Source organism: Trachurus japonicus, chromosome 19 (genome assembly GCF_045865225.1).
Source record: "Trachurus japonicus isolate A0001 chromosome 19, Traja_1.0".
Taxonomy (NCBI): Eukaryota; Metazoa; Chordata; class Actinopteri; order Carangiformes; family Carangidae; genus Trachurus; species Trachurus japonicus.
In genome coordinates, this window is record NC_140925.1 from 25829350 (window position 1) to 25851989 (window position 22640).

At 41.4% G+C, this 22640-nt stretch overlaps 1 protein-coding gene across 3 annotated transcripts; it reads right to left on the minus strand.

Annotated features, from left to right (window-relative positions):
- Positions 1-130: 130 nt before the first annotated feature.
- aclyb (ATP citrate lyase b) lies at positions 131-22640 on the minus strand. 3 transcript variants are annotated; one of them, XM_085761977.1, is made up of 30 exons: positions 22468-22640; positions 19283-19464; positions 18712-18834; positions 17643-17705; positions 16966-17156; positions 16571-16650; positions 16171-16301; positions 15749-15867; positions 15475-15611; positions 15069-15130; positions 14751-14868; positions 14418-14572; positions 12459-12552; positions 12156-12212; positions 11504-11533; positions 9933-10074; positions 8530-8698; positions 8307-8411; positions 7637-7833; positions 7456-7537; positions 6832-6942; positions 6613-6740; positions 6407-6500; positions 5023-5177; positions 4751-4901; positions 4325-4468; positions 4033-4146; positions 3842-3924; positions 1660-1736; positions 131-1574 (listed from the first exon to the last, which is right to left on the minus strand). In XM_085761977.1, the coding sequence occupies exons 2-30, from the start codon at positions 19439-19441 to the stop codon at positions 1480-1482; spliced, it is 3366 nt and encodes a 1121-aa protein (XP_085618103.1). In that variant the 5' UTR covers positions 19442-19464; positions 22468-22640; the 3' UTR covers positions 131-1479. The 3 variants fall into 3 exon arrangements, with proteins under 3 accessions (XP_085618103.1, XP_085618104.1, XP_085618105.1); XM_085761978.1 differs by lacking the exon at positions 12156-12212; XM_085761979.1 differs by lacking the exons at positions 11504-11533; positions 12156-12212.

Consider the following 22640-nt stretch of genomic DNA (forward strand, 5'->3'; position numbering starts at 1 on the left):
AACATTTTCCTTCTTGATCATTTGAAGTGAGTGTACTGATCATTAAGCATCATGTAGTGAAGGTGCTCCCTGTCACAGTATGTTCAGCCATCACCTACAACAGATTTAGACATTACACACTTGAGCCAAATTGAAAAGTAAAACAATAAGTTCTTTATTATTATACTACTATATGACAGCATATTACAAAAACAAAGCATATTTTCACAGTTAAATAAAAATAGCAAAACAAAGATCAAACACAGCAGGTCGTATACAGTGGGCAGTTAAAGCGTTTTGAGTTAGTGTCAAGTCTGAACGATTCTTTTACAGAGTTGACGTCTGTATTATGTGCAATCATCTCCCAAAATAAAGCAAACTGCTTTCATGGTCCCTCTCCCAAAGATGCTTTCAAGACTCACAGGGCTCATTCACGAAGCATTTCTTTTTGTACCCTTCTGATGCCTCTACATGTCCCTGACTTCTGTCACAGTTATTCAGAATAGCAACATGAGTAGCTCTATTTGTATTTGGTGTAAAAGACTTGATCATCCCCTTAAAACGCCACCTAATTTACAGTAGCTAATGAATTTCAACCACTTGTCTACAACTGGGGTAGTAAACAGGGTTGTTATAGGAAAGGCAATGGTAGAGTGTCACTTCGATCAATGTGTGAGTGCGTTTGATTCCTTTTATCCCATTTAGATGCCTCCTTCTCAAAACATTACGATCTGGATAAGCTCTGCAGTATCTTACCACTGGACCCTGTTTTTTTTTACTTTTAACAAAGACAACACAAGCCTAAAAATAACTTTGGTATATTTTGTGATGACAAAGATCTTTCTCAGTGGGGGTGAAAAATTGTAGAAGGAAAAAAACAATTAGTTCTGGGTTTTCTAGTGTTTAAACTAAGGTGCAATACTCAGGAAGCCAGGAAACATGCTTAAGTGCATTTTCTTCTGACCTGAAGCAGGAAAATGCTGATTAAAATAAAAACATGGTTAATTTTTGCGGGTGATATAAAAAGAGAAATGTTATTGTATTGCTGAGTTTCAAAAAATTTCACATCAGCAGCCATTATTGTAATTTAATCAGACTCTGACATGCAGAGGCATGAAATGTGCTTTGAATTCTGCTCTTGTACTGTATCAACTACGCAAAGCATTGTTTTTTTATCAAGTACCAATTGATTTTGTGCTCCTTGCTGTAGTTTGCATTGGTTTGGCTTTCTGTTCAAAACGGAATAAGTTACATCTCAGACTTTTTTAAATAATTTCTCAAAAACTAAATCTAAAAAATATACTTCCCCTTTTTCTCCGTAAAAACTAGATCCCAAACTTCGACCCAGATCCCTCAGACAGACAGTACTTCTACTTTTCCACAGTAATCCTGCCCAACTTTTGCAAAGGCAGCCGTTGTCATAACCGGAGAGTACATGACGTACGTTAAGTGAGACGAGCAGCCACATCAGGAAGTACACCCCAGTGTGTGCTGTGGGAGTTACATGGACATATGTTCAGGAAGCACGTAGGAGATGTCGTCCCACGGATGGCGGTACAGACCCTGTTTCAGCCTCTTCTGGTCCAGGTAATGACCTAAAAACAGGACAGACACGAGTTAGAGGGTCTCGTTTTCGGACGTCGACAGTTGGTGTCATGGTTCGGTCTGAATGGGACTCACCGATAAAGCCCATACTCCGGCCGAGGACAAAGATCCCATTTAGAGCACCGATCTCCACAAACTCGTCAGCCTCATCTCTGGAAGCAGTTCAACATTCATGAGACACAATCCTGGGCAGTGAGCCATCCACACAGACAATGTCCTTTTGGCAACTGATTTTTTTTTCAAAATGTATTTATGAATAACCCAGTTGACACTTTACAACAGACTAAAATACAATCATAACCAGATATGTTCATTAATGTCTTTGTCAACAACTACGTGCCTCCCATGGGCACCTGTAATTGGAGGCAGTGTTTTAACAGACTTTTCACTGAACAATATAGTAAAACACAGTAAGTAATATGAAATGTGTTCACAGCAGAAGCCAAAGATTTAGGAAAATATTGTAGATGAATAAAGTTTTTAGTATTTCTTCAGAGCTGCTTATAGCTAGAGTAACATGTGTTCAAAATCAAATATTAAAATGTACATATACAACTTTAATAAATGCTAAATGGAGGACTAAAGTTAAAGCAGAAGTAAGTGGTCCGGTCGTTTTCGCTAATGCTGCGTTCCAGGCAGGCTTTTGAAATCGTAAATTACAGCTTCAAGTCACAACTTACGACTTTGTAGCGTTTCAGGCAACCCACTCGTGTTTTTCCGACCTGTTTTACCGGTGAAAGTCACTATAACGGCCACTCGTAACTTCCGACCGGTGAACTCGTACCAGATCGAACTGGTACGACTTCACGGTCGGAAAAATACGAGTTTCCTTGAACGCACCATAACAGTCCTCGTCCCTACGTCGCCACATTCACGGCGTCCCTTGGCTGCACACACAGCCCTGCATGCCGTTCTCTCTCCTCATTGGATAAAAACTGTAGGATACGATAAATGTTTTCTCCTCGGCTCAGAGCAGAGCAGAGGGACTGACAGACCCGTGTTTCAGACCAAACACTCTATGTAAGTGATTGCTGTCGGAAGATATAACTATTTAAGACTTATATTAACACAAATATATCACTTACTTCTGCTTTAAGTTTCTTATACCTCTAGAGCAGGGGTGTCAAACTCAAATATGCCGCGGGCCAGATTTTAAAAATTGGTACAAGTCGAGGGCCGGACTGGTTGTTGTTTATTGAGAACTTATTGAAATTACCAATTAGCACATACAGTATTGAACCTAAAATTAACAAAGCCTGTAAGTTATTGCATATAACACAACATTAATCATTAAATAAAAAATAAAAAAATCTGTTGCATTCATTTCTAATCACTCCATCTGCAGCTTTCCATCATTTTTAAGGGATGCACATGATTAAGCATTAACCAATATCAAGAACTTTGACTGATTAATACTATCGATTAATATTTTTTTTAGCTTCTATGACGTCAGCTTATGGGGGCTTGCCGACACGTGCAGTCATATCAGTCATTCATTTCACAACAAGAAGTTACACAGGAGGACTGACAGTCTGTGCCAGTTATGCAGCGAAGTCCAATGACAGAGAGATGGTCACACGACAAACGTACAGGGACGTCTGCGTGTAACAACCTGTAACAACAGCGCTCTAAAAAAAAAAGAAAAAAAAGAAACGGTACTGTGTTCTCCAGCCAGTTCACCTGCAGCTAACCAACAGCTCCACAGACAAGCTGTCAGAGGAGCTCTGCTGCTCCTCTCTTCAGCCTAGTGTTTGCTACACTCACACATAACGTTTCACAACCGTTTCATAACAGCAAACCCCCCCCCCCCAAAAAAAAACACATCATTGATCGTCCTCTCAATCACCAACAGAGGATCAGGTTGCCGGTGCTGATGAACAAGTGTGACAAGGACTCGCGCTCGCGGCCCACTGATATACGTGCACTGGCAGTGCATTGTGGGATTTGTAGTAGTGTACATGAAACATACCAGTGGGCCAGCTCTAATAGTAATTAGATATTATCATGCGCAAAGATAATTGGACATATGAATTAAGCACTCGCGGGCCTTGAGATTGACACATGTGCTCTGGAGTGCATTACATCAGAAACTAAAAAGTCAAAGGCATATCTGATCTACAGAAAACATAACCAGATGCTAACAAAGCTCATCCATAAATAAGTGGTTCAGTGGTTTCAGAGTAATGCTTTTTGCCATTTTACTGGATTTACACCTCACCTCACCACTCCCACCATGGTTGAGTTTGATAATTCTTACCGTGTGAAGCCGCCACACGTCCTGAGCAGGTCCACAAAAGCAACACCAATGAAACCGTCCACGTTGAGGATCAGGTTGGGTTTCTGTCAACAGGCAGATTTTGTTAGCATTTTGGGATTTTCAACAAGCCCAAATTAAGCAGAGTCTTCACAAGTGTTGCTTCTGTCTTGATAACCGAACCGAACAAGTACCTTGGAGGTGGTGATTTTCTCTACATCTAGAGCGTAGTCGAGTAGCTGGGTGGAGGGGAAATGCTGCTTCACAAAGTCCTTCAAAATTTGCACCCGCATGTCTGGGTTGTTGACCTGAAAACAAAGACAAACTGTTTTAATACAGGTTTATATTCAATCAAGTAACTGAGGCGCAGCTCTTTATGAGAAAAACAAAACTATATCTCACAGTTAAGCATTATTCAGAGAGATAATCTCATCGACCTCCTGCTTTAATCTAAAACCACCACATCATTTGTTGAGTGCCTCATACCGATTTGACCCTGTGGCCGATGCCCATGATCAGCTTCCCATCCTTTTTCATCTTGTTGACAAACTCCATTGGCAGCATGCCACTGTCGAACGCCTTGCTGAACTGTTTGGCAGCTGCATCCAGAGCGCCTCCAAAACGGTCCCCCTGCCATTTACAAATAAATCTTGTTACAGTACAGAATTATATCGTCAATTTCAGCCATTTTAAAATCTGAATGTGGCCTGAGGGGCTTGTAAAAGACGATGAAGGAATGGAGACAATCAATCCACAGCTGCTCTATAGGTACTTTTCTATATGCTGTTTCAAAAGGTGTTAATAGAAAATAGAAAATATAGATCATTGGTGCTAGACTGCTTTTTCTTGACTACTATGATCCTGACAGTGTTATTGTGTTAATAACAGTGTTTCTGTGTCATCACTACTGACAATGGTGAGCAGGCCGGAGGTAAGGCTTGAGATGAGGTCTTTGCCTGCGCGAGCACAGACAATGGTGTTGTGTGCACCGGAGACAGCTGGCCCGTGGTCTGCAGTCACCATCAGGCACATTTCAATGAACTGGCAGGCGTAGCGTGGCAACCTAGATAGATAGAAGGAGGGCAGAGGTAATGCCACTGAGAATATATTTGCCAGAGTGAATAAGCCGATGCTTCTTCTTCTAGTAAGTGATTAACATTAGTGTCTCTAGTCGTCACACTGACCTGCGTTGGAACCAGAGCAAGCCCAGCACTCCTCCTAAACCCATCTCCTCTTTAAAGACCTCGGTGATGGGCATGCCGGCGTAGATGAGCTCCTGGCCTCGCTCATCACAGATACTCGTCATGAATGAGGCTGGTTTACGGATCAGTCCCAGCTCCTGGAGGGAAATGTTTAAGAGTAAAACCAGTGTATGTGTCAGCCAACATGCAAGAAGAAACTGCAGTGTAGAAACTACACAGATATGTTTAAAGGGATAGTTCACCCAAAATTCAAATTTCTTTGATCTAGTTTGGAACACAAGATAATCAAATGTTTATGAGGAGGAAGTTATTGTTATAATTTGGTTATGACAGAATTTGGACCTCAGTGTACTGAGCCAAACAGTCTGCATCATGAGTTTATATTTTTAACTATGTAATGACACCACTCTTTCTATTACCTTAAAGGGATAGTTCACCCAAAATTCAAACTCATTATCTACTCCCCCTCATGTGGACTAAGGGCTGGGAGAAGTTTCAGAGTCCTCAGTGGCTTCTCTGAGTTACAGCGGGGCTCCGTGCAGCACTGCATGTCCATATGACGGTTGAGAACGGAGCTCACTTTTCTTCGTCCAAAAAGACACATCAAAAAACATCCAAATACCTCCACAGTGCTCGTCTGTAGTGTCCCTCTTGTTTTGAAGCCCCAACATGAGAAATTGTTCCGAAATTTTTTTTTCGCCGGTGTCAGTGCAAATCGTGCGAGATTTGGACGAGGAAGAGTAGTGCTGGGAGCTTCCGCTACAAACAAGCTTAAAATACAGATGTATTTATTTATTTTCAGAACAATTTCTCATGTTGGGGCTTCAATACAAGAGGGACATTACAGACGAGCACTATGGAGGTATTTGGATGTTTTTTGGTTTGTCTTTTTGGACAAAGAAAAGTGAGCTCCATTCTCAACCGTCATATGGACATGCAGTGCTGCACGGAGCCCCCCGTAACTCAGAGAAGGCACGGAGGACTCTGAAACTTCTCCCAGCCCTTAGTCCACATGAGGGTGAGTAGATAAAGAGTTTGAATTTTGGGTGAACTATCCCTTTAAGGTAATAGAAAGAGTGGTGTCATTACATAGTTAAAAATATAAACTCATGATGCAGACTGTTTGGCTCAGTACACTGAGGTCCAAATTCTGTCATAACCAAATTATAACAATAACTTCCTCCTCATAAACATTTGATTATCTTGTGTTCCAAACTAGATCAAAGAATATCGGCCAATATAGAAACATTTCTGGCTTTTACAGTCCAATATCCATCAGTACCTACTGTAGTTTTTAATCATGAAAACAAAATCACACTTTTTAAAGTACAAACAACTATTTCATGTCATTATCAACATTTCTTACCCTGGCCCAAGAGTAATCCATGGGTACTGTTGGTGGGGGAACCTCCTGGGCAGGAATGATGGTACCATTGGCCACCAGTTCATCATAGACAGTCCTGTTTCACCATATAAACACATCATCAGTAAATAAGCCCTGAAAGCAAAAAAAAAAAACAAGCAAAAAAACAGAGATAAACTCTGTGGTATGATCAGGAGATAAGCTCTCACTTGATGACATCTCCCAACTCATCGAAGCTCTTGGGAACATAAGCTCCGGCGTCCCTCAGAGCCTGGTTCTTGGCCACTGCCGTCTCTGAGGCCTGGTTGGCGCAGGCTCCTGCATGGCCAAACTGAACCTGAAGACAACAGTGTGATAAACTCACGCTTTTGTATTTTGTTTTGTGAGGTGATGATTCAAGATTTATGAGTTATTTCTTTCCTACAAACCTCTGAAGCAAACATGGTGGCACAGGTTCCAATACACCAGCAGACCACAGGTTTGGTTATCCTACCCTCCCTGATGCCTTGGCAGATCTTGTACTCCTCTGTGCCTCCAATCTGGGATGTCAGAGTGGAGGAAATGTTACTCCAAAAATAAAATAAAAATAAAATCTCCTAATGTTTATCTGAAAATAAGAACATTCACAGAGCTACTCTTGATTGATTGATTGATTGAATTTATTTATTTAAAACAGGGACAATGCACAAAAAAAAAAACATTAATCTTGTAAAACAAGAAGAGATGCTTTGAGCCAGGTTATAGCAGCAATTGCTAATTTCCGCCTGTAGTCCCTGGGCAGGTAAAGTGCTAAGCAGATACAATATTAAGATTAATTGAAATAAGACATAATAACCATAATATTTAAAAAATTAACAGAATGCACTAATAAAAGCAGGGAAACAGGAGCGCCAAATCATAAAGTGCACAATAGAGACCAACAGCACATACACTCTCTCTCACTCTCATCACACATTCAAACACATACACGTACAATACACAGATAACAATCATCCTCCTCTAATAACCACACTCATAGCCAGACACATACACACACTCACATAACCTCTTACCTCTCCTAGGACCACTATCATCTTGATCCCTGGAGTGTCCTGGTAGCGAAGGACGTGGTCCATGAAGGTGGAGCCTGGATATCTGGACAATGAGGAAACAAAAATATATAACACCTAACAGTCTCTACAGCACGACTGTCTCTCACGCTTAAGAAAATCATGTGCAAATCAGTCCTTGTACCTGTCTCCTCCGATGGCCACGCCTTCGTAAGCGCCATCTGTGGTGCGGGAGATGATGTTGTTCAGCTCGTTGGACATGCCGCCGGAGCGCGACACGTACGCCACGCTGCCAGGACGGTAAAGTTTGGAAGCTAGGATGTTGTCCAGCATACCACCAGTGTTGCCAATCTTAAAACAACCTGGTTTGATGCCACCAACCTGGGAGAGAGAAATGAATGGGTATCACATGAACGTGTCTAAGCTACTTGAAGTGTCTGACTTCCTACTGAGGCAGACACAATTACAACTACATTAAAGCAGAAGTAAGCGATCCGGTCGTTTTGGCTAACTTCTTGTCAGCCCATGGAGTTAGCAGTCCCCGCCCTCGTCCCTACGTCACCACATTCACGCGCATCCCTTGGCTGCACACACAGAGAGGACCGCCCCTTTATGCCGTTCTCTCTCCTCATTGGATAAAGGTAGTAGGATACAAGGAAAGTTTTCTCCTCGGCTTACAGCAGAGCAGAGTGACTGACAGACCCGTGTTTCAGACCAAACACTCTATATAAGTGATTGCTGTCGGAAGATAGAACTATTTAAGACTTATATTAACACAAACATTCCGCTTACTTCGGCTTTAAGCTTAAGAGTGCTTTTTTAATGCTGATGGTATCATACGGCTGCACACATACCGTGGCCGGACCAATGATTGTGACGCCTCTCTCATCAGCCATCTTGATCATCTTCCTCGTCTGTGCTTCAGGGATGCCCTCAGCTATGATGGCAATGGTGTGGATCTGGGAACACAATTAAGTAAAAACAGCTGACTTTCATGTCTTCTTGACACTCACATGTGTAATGCAGCGATGTGTGGGGGGAAAACATGAAAACAGACGTTATTGTATGTCTTGGTACCTGTGGGTACTGCATGGCCTCTACTGTGCTGTCGAAGGCTGAGCGCAGTGAAGCGAAGCTGATCAGGACGTCCACCTCCAGGTGCTTCTTCATGGCATCAGCCATGTTCTTGTACACGGGCAGCAGGATTTCTTTGTGGCCCCAGTAGAACTTCTGCTTGTGATCCCCCCTGGAAAACACAGGAACATGAAGTAGAAGAAAATGAATTAAGCTAAATTTGATTTTGGAAGAATTTCACAAGAGCATTTTACTTAAAATCAATGTGCTACTTTTGGTTTTCTGCCAAAGAAAGATTCTGAATAAACATAGATTAACATATTATAAGGACATTGATAGCAAACATTTGTGTATTTTCTACTATGCCAGAAATCAACATTGACAAATAAGATATGTATATTGGTATATGGATGCATACATACTCTCATTTAAATGCCACAAAACATTTATTCAACACAGAACTAACTAAATTTCCAATGCTTTGTTGGAAATGGATTACTGAAGCCGTTTTCCTCTGTGCATTGGATTATTGAGATGTGACTTACATGCATCTGCGTCTGCTCTTAAACCTCAAGATACTGTTTGCATCTGTTTTAGGTTTATTATTGGTGATTCCTACAACACTCATCACTGCACCTTATATAAAAATGATGCGTGGTCCTCTCTGACTGAGGAACACAATAGGCATTTGTTGGTGTTTATCTATGAGGCCCTTACAGGGAAGCTGCCAATGTACATCAGATCCTCCTAGTCCGGTCATGTGGATCAAATCAGATGCGGTACAATGACTGTCTTTTACTTCAAGTTCCTCGAGTTTGCACTGAATTTCAAAGATCAGTTGTGAGTTTTTATGCTCCGTCTGCTTGTAAGTTTTTACAAAGCATTGAAAGATAAAAACTTTCTTACCCCTTTGTGAACATTTAAAAACAGGGCTATGACGGTTTGATAACACTGTTCACACTGATTGTTTTATATCTTTTACATCGTCTTTATTGGCTGTACTTCTGGACCTATTTTAGTTGTTTTCATTTTAGCTCAATAAGACTGTGAATGAGGGCCCGTCCTTAATGATTTCTGAGTAAAGGCTATAATAAAAAACATGAAGATTTGAGTTGACAATGCAGGAAATATGAACTAAAAAACAACTACTAGATCAACATTGCTGGGAACATCTGACACTGTTCATGCCGTTTCGTGTTGGTTACATCATCTTGCTTTGTTTGTGAAAACAGATGTTTCCTTCACTCTCTTTCAGTGATTTCAACATCAACAGGGAGTCACACCCTATGATTTCAGTGGTAAACCATATTCTGAACATTTTATTTTAGCAATGTAGAAACTTAAAACCAAAGGAATATCAACAGTTATCAATTTCACTGAACTGAGGGAATCACTGGGAAACCTACGTGAAGGGATAGACCATGGCCGCCACGGAGGGTTCGTCCCTGGAGCAGACATAGTCGAAGTCCAGCATGCCTTGCACGGCGCGTGTCTGCATGCCCCATACAATGGACTTAGTGTGTTTCCTGAAGAGGGTAGTGGCTTTGGCTGAAGGAAAGAGAGAGGGAGAGAGAAAGAGAGATCCAAGTCAGAGCTGAAGGGAGAAATAAAAATAAACAAACACAGACAAGAGAAGGAGGTCTGGCTCAAGAAAAGCACCAGGACTGGGGACGGTAACAAGCAGAGTACAGAGAGAACTGGTTCTGAGGACAGAGACACAGGAGGTAGAGAAAATAACTCTTTTTAAAGACTCTGCTGTAACAAAAATCATCATTTCAAACGCTGCCTGCCAGGTGATGTTTCTCTCTGTTGATGCACTTATGCATACAGCGTGTTGTCAGCAGTTTTCACACAATTCTCCCTTCACATTACATGTTTTTAAATATATGCAGATGCCAAAAAATGTTGCGTCATGCATTATTATTGTTGGCGCATGGCATGCTGCTTTTTAGCATTCAGCCGACTATAGGTTGATATTTCTGAGAACAATCCAGTTCCTCAGTCCATTATTTTGTCCACCCCCTTGAAGTCACACTGCTGAAAGGATTAATTTGGGGCCTCACAATGTTAAAATTAGAACTTGGATAGGGACACTTTGAGCCACACTGTCTGAAGTTAGATAAAACAGAAAACATTCTCACATGCTAACAAATGTCCGCCCTGCACAAGGCCTGTCTGCTTTTTGACTCCTGCAAATTGAACGTTCTTGGAAGGAAAGAGCCGTGTTGAACCATCGAGAAACATTGTGAGTTTTCTACTTAAAGTTCATGAAAGTTGCCGTCTGCTCTCAGGAGACATTACCCCGCTTGTCTGATGTAAACTGAGAGACATAACCCTTGAGTTCTGATGACACAGCTGTCTACTGGTAATTGAATTAATATGTTTCATGGGCCAGAAACCACGGCCAAGCAGTGGTAATTCAATCCCATATGAAGTGTGTGGAAAAAGACAGAGCTAAGGATTCTTTGCAACAGACCTGAAGACACTGTCACTGTCAGTTGCTCAGTTTTAAAAGCAGAACATCAGTGTGCAATGTGGGTAGAAGCATTTGTTGTTTAGTTAATCACCATGTTTTCACTTCCAGTCCTCCCAAGTCCCTCCTCTCTGCCCAGGCTCACTGCCTTCTGTTAAATTCTGATTCAGGCACACACTGATTGAGTTTATAAAAAAAAAAACCCCAAAAAACATGCTATGATTTGAAGTGGTTCAAAAATGTTGCCATGGATAAATTTGACCAATATTTGTAGAGTTAATCATACAAATTCAAGATGATTCAACAGTATCAGTCTGAACAAAAATGCCTGATTTAAGTTCAGTGAGATGAAACAACACTCTTTCAGAAAAGGAAGCCACCATAAGAATGTAATAGAGAAAAACAGACTGCTGAGAAACAGAAAGTAGGTAAAATGGGAAAGCAGAGGGAAGTGGACAAAGAATGGAGAGGGTAGGAAGACAGGTTTTTCACACCCTTCCATACCTCCGCTGCAGCCAGAAGAGGCCTGCGCTTCTGTGACCCCCACGGGACGGAAACACAAAACGACAAAATGAGCGAAACAACAAAAAAAAGAGAAAAGAATGAGTTTATCTTTACTGTATCTTATTCATTTAACAGGCTTTAATGGAAACTGTGCATCACATCGGAAAACAGTCTATAAAAAGCCTAGCAGAGAAAAGAGCATGCAAAGCTCAGCTGCTACAGAACATGCCTTTACTGCGCTGCTGGAAGAAGCGATCCGAAAAAGTACAGTCAAGCCACATTCAAAACCTCATTTCCAAACCTGTAATAAACATGAGACTTTTAACTTACAAACAAGAGCACACAACTCGGTCTAAAGATGACACATCTTTTCATGAGCATCATCTTTAAAACTGAAACCTGGGTATTTCAACAGTTTTTAAATTAATCCAAAGATTATTCTCACTGAAAACAAAACAAAGTAAAACACAAAACTCATTTTTCTAAAAGAACATTTTATACCTGGAAAACTACTGCAGTAGGTGTCACATACAAACACACTCCTTTCTACCCAGATTAGGGAGGGTGAGGGGTGAAGAGGAAAAAGAGGCAAACCAATGTGGAGTGTGCGGGCGGCCGAGTGCAGTGAGGGCATGAAACACCTAAGACTTACCTTTCCAATCGCCTGTGACCACATTCTTCAGAGGCCACAGTATAGAATGAAGAGAGTCTTAGAGAAACAAGCATGAAAAAGACGGAGGTGAGTGGACAGTTTGTGCAGCAAAGGAGGAGGACCAGCAGAAGAAGGGGAAAAAAAGAAAATTAAAATGCAGAACAGCCATGACGGCAATTTGGGTGGGTGGGAAAAATACAGGAAGCAAGGATAAGAGAAATGAAAAAGCAGAAGTGTGTGAGTTTATGTGGAGTCTTGCTGATAATGAAGCAGTGGAGAGGTGAGTGGGGAGGTAGGAGTTACCTGCTGGAAGACCTGCTTTAGACTTTTTTGCTGGGGTGGCGTCATTGGACGTCCGGGCTTCAGAGAACGAAGCTGTTCTTGTGGCAGCTGGAGTCTGGTGCAAAAAGAGAGAAACACACTCAGCTCCAAATAAAAAAAGATTTATTTAGGACAACGTTTTGGCACAGGGCCTTTGTCATGTCTTAACAAATCTTAACCTAGAGCTGAGTGTGCGGCGTTCCCTCTTATTTCAGTGAGAAATGGCAACATGGAACTACTAAATACTGTATGTCATTCATATTGAGGTTCATATTGATTCCACATGCACATATTGTGGAGAAATGTAAACTAAAGGTACTATAGTGACAATTTGGAATGTTCTCTGTTTTATCACTTCTTATCCTTAACCTCAGGGTGGCTTTTCATTAACCTGCACACTGTCTACTAGGGGTGTCACGATTCTCCAAATCCTCGATTCGATTTGATTTTCGATTTTAGGGTCACGATTCGATTCAATTCTCAATTTTTTTTTCTTTTTCTTACAGCACAGAGGCCTATGCTATTTTCAGATAGTCTAGTCTACGATCATTGGTTTTATTCATCAAATTTTGTACAGTAAATCTTATTTCAAAAGATGGGATACATATAAGTGATGCAATTTCCATAATGTATCACATTAGGCATGGTCACAAAATAATTTCTTTACAATATAAAGGTAACATGCCCCCAAAAATCATGATCCAGGGGCCAAAATTGCCCCCAAGGTTTTGAAACAAATATATTTATATCTGTACATTATCATAATTTTATTTTCATTAATTTACCGTCGTGTCTCATTATTCTCCTGATGTCGACTTAACCTAATGTAAACGAGATTGCGCTGATATGGAGAGTCATGTGACAGCGGGGCAGTGCTGCAGCTGCTGCATTGCATGGACCTGATGATCAGGTCCTGATCAGACTGGTGGTGCCCACAGTTAATCAGTCCCGGATCCTCCACCGTCTCCAGATCCCCGAAAGCCCCCGCAAATAATACATCCACAAAAAGTGGCAAGTTGCACCTTTTCGTCGGCTTATTATTTGCGGGTGTTTTTTTTTTTTAACCTTATAACGTCTCTGCAACATGCGGCTCTCAGTGCTTGTCGGTGTTGTGTAGTTAGAGCTGTGTCTCCCTCCTGTTTACCAGGTAGGAGGGGGACAATAGCCCACCAGGGCTGGGTGATAAAACGCTATAAATTGTGAAATAACTTTTCTTCGATAGAAATATGAGACGTGGTCGACAGGTTTCATTCATCCATGTTTTGGCAAATAGCCAATGATATTGAGAGTTGCGCCGTGCTGAACCAATCATGTGGCTGGAATAGAGCAAGTCAAAATGTGCATTTGTTTGGGTTGCTGCAGACGTGCACATCAGCTGACACCGCCGGTAAAATAAAAAAATAAAAGAGAGAGAGAGAAAGAGAGAGAGAGAGAGAGAGAGAGAGAGAGAATGAGTGTTGTCTCGAAATAAAAAGTAAAGGAGAACTCGGACCAGTGACTGACAAGACGCTTGCTGCGCAATGGGGACAACGGGCAGCTTTGCGGGGGGGGTCATCGATCCTCTCTTTGACTTCGATGCTCGAGATCATGGCGTAATTTTGATCGATTTCGATAAAAAATCGAAATCGTGACACCCCTACTGTCTACATAAAAAGAGTATCAGGCAATGCTTCGCAATAGAGCTCAACTCAACTAGTTCCAAAGTCCAGGACATTCAGAGCTTCAACAGTGTTTTAACATGCACGAACAGTACCTTCTGTCAATCTACTGTGTTAATACATGAAACATGAAACATGAAATACATGTTGACTGTTTGATATTTTGTTTAACTCGGCGGACAGCACATGGAATTATCTTGCATGTCTGAAGGCAAAGTGTCTGTTTAGAAGAGCAGCGAGTGAACCAAGGCCATCTTCTCAGCAAGTTATTGAGTTAAAATACCATTGCACTGTTGCTGGCATTGAGGAGAAAGTTTGCTGTGTGCGCGTCCATTGGGGGCTGGTTAGGGATTGGCCGGTGGCCCAGTGCCATTCCCACGATGGCCGTCATGTGGGTTTCAGTACCGAACACATGGATGGGAATGCCGGTGGTCTTCCCTGCAGAGGCGAAAAACAGAGTTTAACAAACTCAAACAGGCTCCAGCCAGTTGAACTGAAAGAAACTTGAACTAGCATCCATTCAGTCATTTCCTCACATGCAGAAAATTAGAGTCAATTTAGCAATTTTTCCTGTAATACTGCTCTTCACAACCACCCCCAGCTTGATCTCACTCACCTACTTCTCCCATCACCCTCAGCCCCTCCTGGTAGTTGGGTCCTCCACGTCGAACAAAGATGGTGACCTCATGCTCCTTGAGAGGACCCTGGTAGTCTTTGATGGCCCTCACAATGCCCTGAATGAGACACAAACCAGTCAGCTATGTAGATAACACACATATAGCTGTACACACACATGATAGTGGGATTAAGTCAGTTGATTGTATTTTATAATGTTTCCCACAAGGAAAAAACGACTCAAATACTATGTGGCAACGTGATGTCACCATAGTTTAGTCTATACAGCGTTCCAGATAAATATATCAGTGTGTTTCACCTTGAATGTGGCTGCTACGTTGGTGAAGTTGGCAATACTTCCACCAATGATCAGCACTTTCCCTGTAAGATACACACACAGGAGGCGACATGGTAAGAATATGTCCACAACTGAAATGTGATACCCAAGTAAACTAGCTAAGTGACGGACACGAAGTCTATTGCTGGCAACATAACACACAGTGAACAGGGTCCTGGTGACAAACACGCAGCTCACATTGCAGAAGAATGAAGAAGAAATGTACTCACAGCCATAAGACAGGTTTAGTTATCTGAAGCAGTCAAGGTTTTCTCTCTACACATCTCTGGGAACTTCCCTCCCCCCCAGCTGTCCAACTCTGACCTACTTTTTTTGACCTTGTTTAAAAAGAAAAAAACAGTCCCATTGAAGGTCTGGCTGTACTCACCTTGAGAATGTTTTTCACGTGTCATGAGAGAGAGGATGGTTTTTGCGTAGTCGTAGGTCTGCTGTTCACTGGGTGCACCAGAGTATTCACCATAGTTGGCCAGCTCATCCACCCCACCCAGGTCACAGATGGTGTCGCTAAAGGAAAGAGAAGATGAACGGTCAAGTGACTGTGTCCTGATGATAGGTTGATGACATGATGAAAATCTGCTGACTTTCAACATCCAAAACAGCAAACACATTATCTGTCAAAGTCCCGTAAATCAGTGGACTACCTGTAGACGACTGAAGCCCCTCCCCCGGCCACCATGGTCCAGATCCTGCCACGAGGGTTCAGCAGGGTCAGTTTCAGACTGGCACCACTCTTAGCATCTAGATCTGCTATGTAGGCCTCCTAAAAGTGACAAATCATATTGTGGTCACACATTCTGCCCACAAGGCCAGATACACTGGTACAGTTAAGTCTTAATCTATAAAAACTATTGCATAAGAGTCACAAAAACAAATTCATCTCCGAAGTCTAAAATATATTCCTCCATAGCATTCAATTTGTACTTGAATACTTGTAAATGTGAATTTTCCATAGAAGTGAGGAAGTGGAAACTAGCTGGAGTATGATATAATATTATAGCAAATAGGAAAAATATTAATGGTCAGAGATCAAGAAAATAATGATTTTCTGTCCTTCAGCTCTCACCTCTGGATAGGCCTCTCTGCCGAAAGGTGGTGGAAACTCCACATCACCCCATTTCGCCTTGCAGATGTAATCTGCTGTGGCATCAATCTTTGCAGCCATGTCAAGGATGTACACTCCATCTTGGGTAACGACTGTTTAACAGGAGAAAAGGTCAAGTTGTTCCTTAATTTACAAATTCTTGTGGTTATCTTGACAACTTATGTGTAAAAATTAGTAGCTAGTTCACTCAGATTAATAATTTATCCTTACAAGTACTTTGGTCAGGCTTGTGAATAAATAATGAGTATGTACAAAAAGGCGTTACAGTAATAAGTGATCCTGTCTTGCAAGTGAAGGTAATCACAAAGAGCTGAGTGAGATGTGATCTGATATGCAAGTCTTGACGTTATTAAAAACTCACCAAGGGGGTTGATCTCAAGATAGGTAAAGTAGAGATCTTCATATAAATTGAAGAGGCCCACAATAAAACTGGCCAGGACTCTTTAAGGAGAGACAAGAGCCAAGACAACGTATTAGTTGAAATGTGTAGTATTTGGGAAAAATAATTATTATATAGGGACAAACACTGATGAACAACACCCACCATTATAAACTGTATAAACATTCCTTAGTCAATCAGATTAGATCAGATCAGATTAATGGGGCATGGGAAGATGCACCGCTCATAAAATTCTGTCTGAAATAGCAGGGTGCCATTTGATACCCATATGAATCTGCCCTTTCTATTTTTACATTTAAATATATAAAATATATTTCTGTGTTATTTTCAAGAAACAGAAAAGGATGCAGACATACTCCTTCTTATCATCAGGAACATGTGTGAGGAGCTGCTCTTTGACTTGGTCTTCACTCAGCTTTTCATCTACTGCAACCATGAGCCGCTGGGCCTTGACATCCACGTCACCGACATCCACTCCTCCTTCATGGTGGAAAAGCACATGGTCGCCCTCACGCGTGGCATAGATACACACATAAAACTCGTCCTCCTGGGTGGGCCGGTAGAAAAACAAAGGAAATTACAAGGACATGCAAAGACATTTTCAAAGATTTGGCTTGCAAACAGCAGAGTGTGCATTTTCTCTTATTTACAAAGAGCCGACAAGTTGTTTCAATCAATGTTAGACGTTTCAACAGCGTTCAGTTACTTCTTTAAACCAAACTGACCTTCATACAGGGTGAGACTGTTTTTACACACATTCACTGATTTACCCTCGGTATATATTAAGAAGTCAACCTGACATGCATACAAAAAAAACAAAAAAACACACAAGATAACTTGTTTGCTAAGCCTGGAGTGTTCATTGTCCTGCTGAGTGGGCTGACAGTTTGTTTTCTTTGTGGATGTGGGGTCTATGCAGCTCTAAAGCATGTTATCTATGATTAAAAGGCTGCACAAATATACCAGCCTGGGTTTTCAAACATAACAAACAGGATGTGGGATGACAAAACATGGTTAAGGTGGAGTACATTACCTGCGTGTGTGGAACGAATGGCTCAATGAGGAAATTCTTCAGCACACCCTTTGCCTTTCCCACCTATCCAAGACAAACAGTTGATGTCATAAACCCTGAACATATTAGTTCAACCTAGTTAATACTTGGAAGGAAAACAGCTGCATAAAGAGGCCAACATCAACAGAATATGATTTGTATTTTGCCACAAATAAGACCAGAAGTACGACTCTCATCTTTATCATCTGGATTCTTGAATTGTTAATAGTATATGTTGTTAAAAACAACCAATGAGCAAGAGCACAAACTCCCCTTCTTATGCGGTGGATGTACGGCTACTACCAGTTTGAAGTACAGGGTTGCATGTCTGTATGAATGGTGGACCAGAATAGACCACCGCCCCCTCACTGACATTACATAACCTCTGACCTAGCAGATCTAAACATACACACACGGCCTCTAGTGCTGGATGCAAATTATATTTCAATACACATTAAAAGCACACAGGCCGGGACAAATGGACGAGGGACTGTATCTTACATCACACTCGTGACTGACTGCTCGGGTACATTGTTTTCATCATTCGTTAAATAATTAGTCACAGAATCACTTTCAAGAGCAGGGACATGTGATAAACGCATGGAAGATGCAACAAATTCTCATTAGTTCAATGAAATTTCTCTGTGGTTTTTATATCAATACAAATCAAGATTATGTTTCGAAGTCCAGGGGTAAAAGGAGAATTAAAAATTAACATCCATAGTTTAGTAAATACTGCAATAAAATGTAATTATTCAAAAAAGACTAGCGGTTCTGTGCAAAATACAGCAACTCATTTCACTAAGTCACTTCACTAAATCTGCCAAATAAAAAAAATTAACCAACTTTTACAATATTCCTGTTAGATATAACAACAACCTGATTAGGGATCAAACTGGAACACTTCCTTATAAGCATCATAAACCTCTTGCTTGCATTGATGTCTGATTAACATTCAAGCTGTACTGACTTCTGGGATCATATTTCATCAAAGTACTGCTGTATCGTTTTGGGTCTAAACGGTCACTCAGAGAGATTACAGTCGACTCACAGTGGTCTCCCTCATGAGGTGGGCTTTGAGCCACTCCTGGACTCCCTGCAGGTCCACGTTGATGCCCACCAGCCCCTGCTTCCCACGCCGCTTGATCAGCTGATCTGGTTTGACCACCAGCTTCTGCAGGCGGAGCAAGTTGCAGACAGATGAATTACAAAAGCTGATTTGCACCAGCACTTGGTTTAACAAGTCAAACTAAAAAAAATATGACAACTTTCTATGCGCAGGTTTTAGTTTCTGGTGAAGTTTTTTTTTAACTTAATTTTTTTTTTTTTTCACACTGGTAACATGACAAATCCGTAATCAAGACTTGTGTAATAAAGCAGTACGATAAAATAATAATAGAACATAGGATCAATGACATAGATTTAAGTGAGAAAAAGACAAGAAAAATAAAGGAAAATAAATAATTGAATATAATAATGACATGAAATAATGGTAATATTGTTAATAATAATTGTAATAATTTGAATAAATGAATGAATGAATAAATAAATAAGTAAATCAAATAAAAAAAGAGAGAGAGAGATCTTTCTGGTGAGTTTTAATAGGGACAGAGTAGCTATACCTCTGTGAGCAGCCACGGATGCTCCTGGGTGAGGCGGTCCCAGTCGGTCTCCGGGGTAACAGTGGCATAGCGGAAGCGGTTCTGCACGGCCGCTGTGGTGCAGATAAACTTATACAAGAACTCCTTCCCTGTCTGCTCTGAGATGGCTTTCGCCGACATGGCAGCGCTGGCTGGAACAGGACCTGCAGGAGATGGAGTCAGTGTGTTTACTTCAGAGTCAGCAGCACATGATCAAAACAAAAAAAAGGCTAATGGTTAGGTTAGCATGTGTGTTTTGACCAAGTAGAAACTGCAGTCTACTGATTTTGAGTGGCAGTGGGGATTGAGCTCTAGTCTGGTCCAGATTTTTTTTTTTTTTAAAAGCATGCATACTCCATGATGTGATATACTATCATCATCATCAGACCAGTGTTTTGTGTTATCCAATCTAAAAAAAGAAAAACATCTGGTTTCTGTACAGGATTTGTATCACTGGGTACAAGTAATTGATTAAATGTGTTTTAAATCAATACTTCAAAACCGTCACACAGTAATATCAGACCAATTGCTGCTAATCTAATGCTGGACACGTTTTACTGAATTCTTTTACTTTGTGATGTCTTGCCAGCTAATCTGCATCTGAGATTTTGACAGTGACAAATCCATTGCTGCAAAGTACTCTAAGATAAACTTTAAAGCCCCAGTGTGTAACTTATTTGGCTTTTTATTAGCAAAAATCAAATATTGCTTTCATAAAGACGTATTTCACTGAAATGGAATCACACCCGCATACAAATGAAAGCACTTGTTTACATAGACGCTTGTTTATCCTGTTACATGCAGCGTCTGTTGTCTGCCTGACGTCTGCCCCATTTCACATGAACACAACATCAAGAATACACGTACTGATATGCAACCACACCACTAGATGGGGGGAATTCCTACATATTATACCTTTAAAAGCAAAGCATTCACCATCAGTTGCATTGGCCACATATTTATCCAGTACACTTGACAGTCAATAACATTTGCTATGGTTAGTGGCCATGCTGTGCTACAGTACTTCTACACAATAGGCTTGTTAGAAATTCAAAACAGACAAAGAAAGAGATTATTATTATGCTTTTGAAACCTGAAAATGGCCCCATCTTAAAACTTCAACATCCTTTGGGGGATAATATAGTGTGCACTATGCATCCACATCCTTGACTTGTTTCTCTGTTCTGACTGACAAACCTAGCCACTGGAAAATGTACAGATTAAACCGTGATACTGAGGTTTGAGGTTTGTGTACATGACAAGACGACAGCTCAATCTTTGTTCCAAACCCTAGAAACCTGAGATCCACATTAAAAATAAACCCATTTGTACCAGCTGTAACACTCATGTTTATCAATTGAGCTGTGGATTGGTGTCACCTGTTACGCTTTAATAGAGGAGGAGGTGGAAATCCTTTTGAAACATGTTTCATCTTAAAATATCTTAAACATCCTGTCAATCACAGGGCCCCACCTTACATCTTTAGGTTGTGTACACACACTCCTTCAGTCAACAAACATTTGTTGAACAGGTGGGAAAAAAAAGCAGAGCAGAGAAAAAGGCCAATCCCATAATGTGTATTCAGAGCAAATATGTAGCTAGATTGATGATTGAGTTTTATGGAAGATTATTCTACAGCTTGTAATAATGGCTAATTATTTGAGTTGTGTTATGTAAAATATGCCAAGTTTGCGCTTTAGCTTTTCTTCTTTTCTGACATTCTACACTTGAGAGAGTCTTTGTTTTTCTCAGGGTTGTGAAAATACACAGCTTAGTAATATATAGGAAACAAGATATGATCCACAGACAAGAATCTCTCCTAGAGTCCTACTACGATATCTATCCTCCTAATGCAGTGACTCCGATATAAAAAACAGTAAAAGTATCAAAGCTAAGAATCTCACAACACATGCATCTGAGACAAGTGTCAACATAAAGACAACCGGTTGAGCCAATAGCTGTGACATTCCTGTTTTAAACATTGCAGCATGTGGTCAGACCTGCTCAGCTAACCATGGACTGCCAATGATGCATCGCCAACACAGGAATACACCCACTTGGTTGTCAGTCATATCTCTTTTGGCCAGGTGATGAAAGAGTACTGACTGGTTGGTAATATGGGACCCAGACCGTACAGGTGAATGAAATACCTTTACGGCCGTCTAACACAAGCCAAACAGAGATAACAGTCAGCTTGGATAACTGCATCTTATCTACTGCTGATAACATTATGGTTTTCTCTCCAGCTTCTGAAATGAAAACAGTGACTTTTTTTGTTATCGGCATCACTTCTGCAAGAGGTCCGTGATCTCCCCTGGTTGTTTGGCTTATCCTGCAGCCTAGCCTATACCCTGTCATGCTTTCAGAGGCAGATGTCCCAGCATTTATCCTGCCATAATCCACGGGTCCAGTCCATTGTTTGAGGCCATCAAGCCGTGAAAATTTGTGTCACTACACGGCTCTCGGAGATGAAGGAAGCTGGATTTAGAGGCTGGAGCTCCACAGGGGCCCAGTAAAGGGGAGGGAGGAGGTGGTTGGGTGGGCACTGCTTCAGACACAGCGGCTGTTTGATGAACTCAGCACGCTACATCTACATCATGTGCGTCAGGGCCGAGGTCAAGTCAAATCAAGTCAAGTCAATGAAGCTCCTGTACCAGCCACCAACCACCACACCCACTCCTCCTGCACGCTGCAGCCTCAACTAGCCTGTCAGGCAAGTTCAATAATAACTTCAGCTTTGCTTTCGATAGGTTAAATAAAAGTACACTGTGTCACACACAGATGCAGGAGGTACAGTATAAGCAAGAAGGGAGGGAGGGGGGAGACACACACGAGGGGACGCACGCCGAGTCAGACGTTGCTTTTTGCGGATGATGTGCGGCGAAATTAGCCTGTAGGTGCTGGAGCTTTGCCAGTCAGTTAGTCATTATCTCATTGGTCATTAATATTTCAAAGACTTAACGGCTGAAAAAGCAGTCAGTAGTTATTATTATTGTTATTATTACATACTCTTGACTCTAGCAGGGGCAGCAGCATCTCATATCCGCTAACCTGACTGGCTGTGGCGGCTAGCTGCTGTAGCCTAGCTAACCTAACTGACTGGGAACCAGAGAGAGAGAAAAGCTGAATAACGCTCATGTCAACGGTAACTAGGGGAAAGCTGTTACCTTTCGTCAGTGAATGCAGCGGCCCTCTTCAAATACGGAGGGAGTCGGTCCTGGTAAGAAGTGACACGGCTTAATAAATAGGAGCAACTTCTTCTGCTGCTTCTTCTTGTCTTTTTACCGGAGTCTACTCCTGCCAGTCGCCACCTCACTCTCCTCCTGTCGCACCATAATCT

Coding starts and splice junctions, on each gene's coding strand:
- aclyb (XM_085761977.1), bottom strand. CDS start 19,441: ATGTCGGCGAAAGCCATCTCAGAGCAGACAGGGAAGGAGTTCTTGTAT. Junction 8,412..8,529: donor AGGCCATGCAGTACCCACAG/GTACCAAGACAT, acceptor TTGTGTTCCCAG/ATCCACACCATTGCCATCAT. Junction 5,178..6,406: donor TGGATTACTCTTGGGCCAGG/GTAAGAAATGTT, acceptor ATTTCCCTCCAG/GAGCTGGGACTGATCCGTAA.